This window comes from Akebia trifoliata, chromosome 5 (genome assembly GCF_017979445.1).
Source record: "Akebia trifoliata isolate Shusen 1 chromosome 5, ASM1797944v1, whole genome shotgun sequence".
In the NCBI taxonomy this organism is placed as follows: domain Eukaryota; kingdom Viridiplantae; phylum Streptophyta; class Magnoliopsida; order Ranunculales; family Lardizabalaceae; genus Akebia; species Akebia trifoliata.
The window spans coordinates 25,017,161-25,027,348 of record NC_141379.1 but is presented as its reverse complement, the minus strand read 5'-3'; the positions used below and the strand labels follow the sequence as shown (position 1 = coordinate 25,027,348).

The following is a 10,188-nucleotide window of genomic DNA, read 5'->3' as shown; positions in this document are numbered from 1 at the left end:
AAAATAAGTCGATTGAAATAATAGAGTTATTCAAGATTTCAAAAGAAAAAAAAAAAAAATTTACTATTATAAGTTGTTTTTGTTTGGTGTATTAATTAGATTCTTATAAATGGTATTAGAGCTAAGAATATGTCACAGCATTCAATCATTTGCCACATGGGAAGAGAGATTTCTTTATCTTTATCTTTATCTTTAAAAAAAGGAAAAAAAAAATGTGGGGGCTTCATATAATAAGTAAAAAACCCTCAATTTTGAAATCTGTATATTTTTATTAAAAATAAAAAGATTTAATTGTCAATATTTTGATAATTGAAGGCTTTTCCATGTTGGAAGAGAGATTTCTTTGCTTTTAAAAAGAAAAAACATGAAAAGTCAAAAAGAAAAATAAAGATGGAGGCTCTTCATCCATTTGAAAATCTGTATATTTTTCTTAAAATAAAAAGATTTAATTGTCAAATTTTTTATATAATTATCAAATTGTAATTGCCCCCTCTTGTGGAGAAGAACTTCACGTTCACAAGTTTCATTTGTCTACTAGTAATAATGATCGCAATTATGAATGCATGTGAAAGAAGATAACGTTGTTTGGTAGGTAGGTATGATCAATTGTTATCAAGACCCAACAAAATTTTGAAATGTAGGGTTTACGCTTTCGAAATTTTTGAACCCACCCTAACTATCGATACACTCAAATTAAAGGACACCCTTTCATTCATTGTGGCAAATGATCAAATCCGCACCCATTTATCGCCACATCCTTGCACTGTTGCCGCTTTAGGAGCCCTACACAATTAAACCATCTAATCACACTACAGTCATGCTTTAGACAATGTCAACATCTTAGGCACCCCATCCGACGAGTAACACAGAAGAAAGGCTCAAGTGCATGAGCATGGAAAATTATGGACCAATTCCTTCACAAGAACTATACTTACTAGTACCGCATGTGCTCCATCTGTGCCCTGTTCCATCATCTCATTAAGTAGACAGATTTATCCGATCCTAGGTATCTATCCAAACAGACAGAAAGAAAACAGAAAATGGAAAATTGTAATCAAGACATGCAGAACTACTCAAAACATATAATCTCATACTCTGTTCATGATATCAAAAACATGGAGCATAGTTATGCAATCGAAATAACTGAATTAACTTATCTATGATGGGGAAAAAGACTCCCTGTTTTCGACACACAAAAGAAAGGAAGAAAAACTAACAATACAGGAAAAACAAGACCCAGATAAACCTCCTTTAGGCTAGAAGAGTGATGAAGGAGGTAGCAAAGGTCATCATTTAAAACACTTGGCATCCAAGAGGGCTTCTCCCTCAAAAGGCTCTTGATCTTCGATCATCTGACTGACACGCTCCTTTTGGGCTTCATCTGATATGTCCACCTTCTTCCATTCATATAGCTCCATGTCATAGCATTCATCGAGTATAAATTGAGGAATCTCTGGCCCACGGAACAGCCACAATCCCTTCACTTTGTATGGTGGCTCCGACCCAATCACCAACATCTTTCCAAAGGCATACTTGCGAGCAAGATCCATACGTTGCAAAAAACCACCGACCTTATTCAAGGTGACAAATGACACTTGGTTCTCATCATTGTATTTGTAATCACAGAACCAAAGAGAGTATCCCTCGGGATCGTACATGTCCCAGAATCCTGCAACAAACCAAAATAAAAGCTAAAAAAACCATTCAAGAAAGAAGTATTGGATGGACAGAAGGTACTAGAAACAGGAACTAGAGTACTACAAGATAAACAAACCCTTGTCAATTGTTGATATATCGTAAGAGTTTGGGATAGATTCACACCCGTTTCTTATTCCCATTGGTTAACATGTTTGAAAATTGAATGGTACAGTGAGTTATCAACCCATATTTATCATCATTGAACAACAATCCATTCAATACTAACCATACAAAAATTTAACCTGAAGTATTAGTTTTACAGGATGATCCAAGTTTTTAACTTCAAGACAACTTTTCATGATGCTTGGAATGTCAAAATGGATGAATTTTTGGAGGTTGATGTTCTCAATGGCATGGAATCTCATTCTGAGGTTGGATTTTCCAACATGAACATGCAGGCCCCAGCATGAGGTGTAAGAGAGTAATAAACAAATGAGATTTATTGTGACAAGCACAACTATTCAATTGTGAGCAATGTCAAAAAACTAGTGATATTATTAAGACAGTCATCCTGCAATAAAACCTAGACTTGAAAATGTAAGCTTACCACCTTCAATGAGCAATAATGTTCATTTCAAATATATGATTTTTATATATTTGTGCTTGGAAAATAATCAGTGCTTAGAGACTAACAATTTTTTTTCTTTTTTATTTATTTATATAAAATAGGACGTCTTGACCTGGCAAGTCATGGTTGAGTTGGGCTTGATACTTTAAAAGATAAGGAGTGAAATAGCCATAGAATATGGCTTTAAAAGATAAGGCTTGATACATGGTCAATAATTGTTAGACGTATGTTTTCAAGGGGTTTGAACCTTAGGACCTGGGTTTTCAAGGGGTTTGAACCTTAGGACCTGGGAACAACCTCCACAAGTCTCACCCCTTAGCTAAGTGGCACTTCTTATTAATGAGCTCTCCATACCGTAGAGCCTATCCTTCCAAAAAAATGAAGAAAAAAAAAAAAAACATTTTGACATTCATAACCGAAGGAAGAGTTGATTTGAATTTTTAAAAAATCCAAATTATTTAATTACACCAAATCTTCACATTAAGGTTCCATATGCTTAGCAGTATCGGAACAATGAGCTGTCCATAGAGTAGAGTCCATCCTTACCAAAAGAAAAAGAAAAAAAAAAAGGAAAAATATTTTGACATTTATAACCAAAGGAAAAGTTGATTTGAATTTAAAAAAAAAAAAGAAAAACAAATTATTCAATTAAATCAAATCTTCACGATAAAGTTCCATATACTTAGCAGTATCAGAGTGCATAGAACCAAGGTTTAAAATCTAACCAAAAAGTCTGACCCAAAACTTTCCAAGAAATTCAATGAAACCAAAAAGTTCCACCAAACAGCACAAAATTTTGAACTATAAATTGAACTACCAAGATTGTGCTCGAGAAAAAGGTCATGTGCGGTAGTTGGAATGTCCAACATGATCTCCATGTGACCCCACCCTCCAAGGGGAGTAAGAAACAAATGATCTATGCATTATGTATATTTCAAAAAAAATGAATGACATAATTGAGACTTTTAGAATGTCTTCCTCCTCTTTCTCCCCCCCAGCTCAACTTGATTCCTCATATCATCAAAATAATGTAGTTCCACATGCATTCTACCAAATGACTAGATAATAACATCAGTGAATAAAAACCTTGCAATTAAGCTCGTTGCTAAATTCACATAACATAAGATATTACCTTTGATAGCAATTTCGCGGAAGTTGGTCTTGGTATTTGAGTAGAGCCTCTTCCACTCATCCAGTATCATCTTACTTGGGGGCAACAGATCAAGTGGATTCTTTGGCTTGGGTTTTGGTGCCTCTTCCTCCTCAGCATCCTCTGGTACTTTAGGCTTTGCAGGCTCTTTCTTGACCTCTTTCTTTGGTTCTTCCTTTGCCTTAGGTTTCACAGACTCTTTCGGCTGAGAAGGCTTCTTTGCTGACTGGACTGGAGGAATGGATTCTGTTTGCTTTACCTCACCTAATACCTTATGGAAATTTGGCTGGTTAACCATTGTCCAGAAGTATCTTTCAACATGAGGGAATTCTGAGGTAAAGCTCTTAGTCATGAGATGACTGAACCCCATAACCAAGTTACATGTCATGATTATGTCAGCAAGCGTCACCGAATGTCCCACCAAGTAAGTGTTTGAAGCAAGATGTGTGTTCAAAGCTTCTAGTGCCCTCTTCAGAGCAGTAATGGCAGCTTCCTCAGCCTTTGTTGAAAAAGATATTATGACAAGTATGTCACATTAGTCTATAAACGAAGACAGGTATGGATAAATGGAAGAAGGTATAAGGAATTTCAACTGACCGGAGGAAGGAATATACCAAGGCCAAATCGTGGATAGAACCAGCGCAAAATATTGACATCAATCTCTGATGACGAAAAATCAATCCACTGTTCAAGAAGACCCTGTATGTAACCATTATAGAAAATGATGGCATGTCCAAACGTTTAGTACACGGGGGGGGATACAGAAAAGATGCTGAGTGAAAAAATAAAAAGGAAAGAAAAAAAGAAAAAAAAAACAAGCAGATATTGCATGAAAGCCTAAAACTTACATATTCAATCAAGGAAGAACCATATAAAGGGTTGTCGTCCTTCAAGCGAGTAACTGCAACAACAAACAGAATAATCATAAAATCATAAGTTCCAAATACAATCTCCAGAATTTGGAAAAATAACAGTTAAAAGTTTTGCTCACCATAACGAGCTATGGCATTACTCTCAAATATGGGACCATCAGGTGTTTCCAGTACAGGAACCTGCACAACCATAGAGCATTCAAGAGAACAAAATCAAACATGAAAAGAAAAAAAAAACCTGGAAAACTGAAAGAATTTTCCATACACAATAATACTATACCTTTCCCATAGGGTTCAACTTCAGAAACTCGGGAGTTTTGTTGGAAACACCCATCTCAAAGTTCGGGACCAGTTGAACTTTGACACCAGTGTACTCCGCTGCGATAAGTGACTTTACAACATTTTTATTTGTGCTTCCCCCGTGCAAGAACTACGAAGTTGATCCAAACAACACATTAGGGAAGAAGATTGGGGGATTAGAATGAAATAATACACCCATTTGATTATGAGAATGATGGCAACCATCTAGTGTTTTCAGTCCTAAATTATAAATAGTAATGACAGTAATTATAAAATAGACAAATGTTACGAATGACTGGGTTTAAGATACGCCAGATTATCGATCATTAGGATCGGCAGTTTCAGCTTATCACGGGGAGGGGCTCCTTGAGTGTGTTACTGTGCTAGCAAAGGGACTGAGATTCTTTGGGGAACTAGTAAAGAAATTGTGAAGGGGGTAAAGAGGAAAGGCAATAAAGTGGTAAATGTGGACCCACTTCTTTAGTTGATCAACTAGACCACTTCTTCGATGGATTTTGTTGATGATTAAAAAAAAAACAAGAAAGCCCATGCATGGAAGTGTTATGAGGGTCAACAATAGATGTTTAAATGCTTAAAGGTGATAATACTGAAGGGGGTGCGATTGACAAAGATACAGATGTTTACAAAGACGTAGCAACGGTTGGATGGTTGTACAATAGTCCAATTGATAGTGGTACGATAGAATGTTCAAACTGAAGAAGTGAGGTAGAAATAAGAAGTTGCATTAAATTCAATTGGTTTTTTTTTTTTTTTTGATGGGTCATTCAATTGGTTCATTTTTAAGGAACAAAAGAATTGAGGCTTCAAAAGCAACGTGTCCAGATATATAAACATGGCCAATAGGGAATAGAGACAACAATACTCGTAGTGAATATTGTTATATCCGAGAAACAAGCATTTATTAAATTTGGTGCTTCCAAACAGGGAGAACTAAAACATACAAAATTCCTAAAAAAGAAGGGAAAAAAAAAGATCTGCTTTGACTCTAAAAAAATAACCTCTCAAGTAGACTTTGTCATAAAGAACCAAAGTATAAGGTTCGGTGAACAAGTACGTCATAATAGAGAAGGCTTCTAATTAGAATACCTTGGGCATAGAACTTTGATCAAGGAGAGTATTTCTAATTGCTACGATTTGAATCTTTTCTCTCTACAATGTTCACTCGTTTGTCTGTTCTCTTTACAACAGCATTTGAGCTTGGGTGCAAGCAAGGCACATGATAAACAATCCAAGTCATTCAGAACACACTAAGAAAAGGATGGTAATAAACTCTAAGCAATTATTATATTGGAAATTAATTTTTTTACGAAAATGAACTTTCTATATTTTCTTGAAATTAGTGAAGCATGATAAACTATCATGTTTATGCACCATTGGATAAAGCAATGTCAGCTAAAGCCATCTCTATGGAAATTAACATAAATAATAATACTGAGAAACCGATCAAAAAAACAATAATAATGCAAATAACAAGTGAACATAATGGATTAGAATTAAACCGATACATGACAAAATTACCGTCATTGACTAGACTTTTTACATTTTAAAGGCAAATCCAAAGAAGTTTATTACTTTACTGACGTAGCGGAAGTGTGTGAATCAAGAGAATCGATAGGAATTAAGATATTGTGTTCAATAGGCCACTCAAAAAGAAAAGCATCAAGCTAAAAAAGTAATAAAGAGAAAAGATAATTGAATTGATGATAATTATTAATTTTCGGATTTGGAGCTCCTTATATAAATAACTTCATCATAACAATTTAGAATCCTACTAAAATACTAAAAATTAACATTCTTGGCCTATTTATAATATAATACTAACTTTCTAATCCTATTAAAACTCAAATTTGACACTTTTAAGCACTTCTAATTATAGCCTAAATAATAAAAACAAATTAGAAATTAACTAGGAATTGCACTCTTAATATAACTATGAAATAGAAATCTTACTAAAACTCTAACTAGGATTGTAGATGTCCTACATCAGGCCCCTATTCTTGAAAAGAATTTGTCCTCAAGTTCAACACAAATAAAGAAACTCCATAGTCCGGATAGTAAGAAAAGATGTGTATATCTTCCAATAAACCCACAACGTAAACATTATTACTGATTTTTGTGAGGATGCGGAGTAGATCTACCTTCTTAAAATTAGTCTTGTTGTAGGTGCCCGTTGAAAAACAATCATTGTTAAAGTAGACCATTACCATATCTACTTCTTTATAGGATTTGAAACGCCTATGCTTATACTCGAAGAAAGGCTACATAGTAAACAACCAGTCAAGAAAATCCTCGACGTGGAAAGGGTCATTAAATTGGGGAATGTCTGCCTTAAGCCAATATTCGATCAGATGGATTCAGATGGATGGTGGAGTAGAGTAGAGATTCAATTTATCAAGAGAATCAGTATCAGGGGTTGGTTGAGTTTGAGAAGTGTTTTGAGGGTCATGAGTTGGAGGGTGACGGTTTTGATTTTGAAAGTCTAGGAGTGGTGCGGTGTGGCTAGAAGGTTGATGGAAGGTGGAATAAGGTGTGGGGAGGGATTGGGGAAGGGAATTATTGAAAATATTTTGATGAGATAGTGGTGGAAGATAGATTTTAAAGTCTAAAGGGCATGGGATGCAGTTTGGGAGGGTGTAATTTAGGTATGATTAAAATTCTATGCAGAATTTTGAAAATTGGTCGATTTTGTTTCACTAATTGTTACGCTAGGGGCTGAATTTTGAGGGGAACTAAGGAAGGGATGGGGTTCTCTTCTCCAAGGGTTTTCTTACCTTTCTTCTTCTCAAGGGTGTTGAAAAACATGCATTGAACAAGGATTTCCAATTTAGGCTCTAACTTAACCATAATTCTAGCCTCAAGCCTCTAAAATTGTGTTTCTAGATAAGATTTTGTGACAAAATCATTTTCACCAACCATCTTTTGTGGATCATAAGAAGAGCTCTGATACCACTTGACGTAGCGGAAGCGTGTGAATCTCTTGAGTTCAATAGGACACTTAAAATCAATTTGAATCAATAGATTCAATTGATAAATAAATAATAGCTTGAAAGAAAATAAAGCATCAAACTAAAAAAGTAATAAACAGAGAAAAGATAATTGAATTGATGATTATTATTAATTTTCGGATTTGGAACTCCTTATATAAATCTTCATCATAACAATTTAGAATCCTACCAAAAAACTAAAAATAAACATTCGTAACATATTTATAACATAATACTAACTTTTTAATCTTATTAGAACTCAAATTGGACACTTCTAATTATAGTCTAAATAATAAAAACAAATTAAAAACTAGCAAGGAATTGTACTCCTAACATAACTATGAAATAGAAATCCTACTAAAACTATGAAATAGAAATCCTTCTAAAACTCTAATTACGATTGTAGATGTCCTACATCATTTACCTACACCTTGAATTAGAGCAAGGCCCCAAAAAAATAGAAACAAAATCTTAGAGGAATGACATAATGATTCTATTAATGGTGCAACTCAGTGGTAACATCTAAAATGTGGATTAAAAATCGGATTTTTACTTAATACTATAGAGAAAAAAAAATGATCTCTTAGAAGGTAACAACATCCTAAATTCTAAACAACTATGTTCTCTAACAACTCAAACGCAAAAAAAATTAAAAACAACTGTTGAATTTCAAACAAGCAAGATAGAAATCGCGACTCAAACAACCACAGATCATGAACATTTGATTGTACTGCACTATCGAATCTAGAAAACGAGGTAGATTAGATGAACAAAGAACCGAGAAACTCACCAGAGCCATAGCTTAAAAGATGATTTTTTTTTTTTACTTCGATGTAAGATCTGATCAAACACGATAAACAAAGCTTGTTTCAGATTACAGATAACATAATAAACACCAATCATCAATCCAAAAAGAAGAAATAAAAACCCTAACCCTATCGTGTCTTAGGTAGAAAGATCACCTGGAGAAGAACGATTGTTCTTCGCAAAGCCCTGCCCTTGCTTGTTGCGGAATGCGGAGAGATCGTACGTGTCTGTGTGTGCGCAATATTTATTTGTGAGGTCTAGGGTTTCTCTAGTGATAACGGAAAGTAGTGTTGCTGTCATCCTTAGGATACGCATATTCCCTAATTTTAGACCGTCAGATAGTCCTGGAGATGATAATTTTGGTAAATCTTGGCCATGGATCCGCGTTTTTCAGATCCAATTACCTCTTTAAAAAAAAAAACGGGTATGTTCTGTACTTCGGTTCTACGTTCTAACTTAACAAGAAATAAGCGTGCATGGGTTAGCCGGGTTTTAGAATGGAGCAGGAGTGACCTCAAGAACGTACCTCACGTCGCCGTGATGTGAAAGTGTGTTAGGTAGGGCTGTCAACGGATAGCTATCCGATCGGATAGTACTATATCCGAATTCGAATCCGAAAAAAAATATTGATATCCGAATTCGAATTCGAATCCGATCGGATATCGTTAACCAGCATTCGAATTCGTATTCGAAAAGTATATCGGATATCCGATTCGATAAAAACCCTAATAAAATTAGATTCGATGTACACCAACCTCTTCAATCGGCAAAAATCAAATTGATTTTCCTAATTTTTTCAATTTCAGAAATAACAATTTTCAACGTATTTCAGTTTTAAAATCAAATAAGCTTTGATTTTTGAAAAAAAATTGATTTTAAAATTAAAAAAACTTTGATTTTTGAAAAAAAAAAAATGAAAAATTCGAATAAAATATAAGGTTTTACTGAGAGAGAGAGGAAATACCTACTTTGGTGTTCGCTGGCCGGGGAAGAGAGTGGCTATGGGGAATTTGTACAGTCGAAACCCACGGTCGAAAGTCGAAACCCACCTGGTTTTGCTTCTTTGGTTGAGATAGATAGAGAGAGAGAGAGAGAGAGAGAGATACCTACTTTGGTGTTCGCCGGCCGGGGAAGAGGGTGGCTACGGGGACTTTGTACCGTCGAAACCCACGGTCGAAAGTCAGAAACCCACTGGTTCTGCGTTTTGGTAGAGAAGATAAACATTTTAAGTTATACTTCGTTGTGAAACTTGAATACATGAGAGAATATATAAATAGAAATAAGTTTTGTTGTGTTACATGAATACGTAACACATGTATTTATAATCGGAGCGGATATTATCGAATCGGATTTAGTAATATCCGAATTCGTATCCGAAATTCATTCGAATGTTAAAATAACATCCGAATCCGAATCCGATATCCGAAAATTTCGGATAATATCCGATTTTTCGAATTCGGATTCGGATTCGGATTCGGATTTCGACTATCCATTGACACCCCTAGTGTTAGGAACCATACATGAACGTGCTGGAATGACATCAAGCTGGAATCTCATATCTAGGGCTATCAATGGATAGGTATCCGATCGGATATTGCTATATCCGAATTCGAATCCGAAAAAAAAGAATGATATATGAATTCGAATTCGAATCCGAATTTAAAAATTATATCGGATATCCGAAAATATCCGATCCGACAAAAATCCTACAAATGGGATTTTCCTCTTTGTATGAGAGTAAAATAGGGTTTTACTGTGTTTGAGAGAGAGAGAGAGAGGAAGTATCCT

At 35.0% G+C, this 10,188-nt stretch overlaps 1 protein-coding gene across 1 annotated transcript; it reads right to left on the bottom strand.

Moving 5' to 3' along the window:
- Positions 1–1,070: 1,070 nt before the first annotated feature.
- Positions 1,071–8,646, bottom strand: LOC147401758 (elongation factor 1-gamma-like). The gene is made up of 8 exons (XM_086443155.1): positions 8,556–8,646; positions 8,384–8,433; positions 4,569–4,718; positions 4,408–4,468; positions 4,265–4,317; positions 4,014–4,115; positions 3,399–3,915; positions 1,071–1,669 (listed from the first exon to the last, which is right to left on the bottom strand). The coding sequence occupies exons 2-8, from the start codon at positions 8,390–8,392 to the stop codon at positions 1,290–1,292; spliced, it is 1,272 nt and encodes a 423-aa protein (XP_086299281.1). The 5' UTR covers positions 8,393–8,433; positions 8,556–8,646; the 3' UTR covers positions 1,071–1,289.
- Between the last annotated feature and the right edge of the window lie 1,542 nt (positions 8,647–10,188).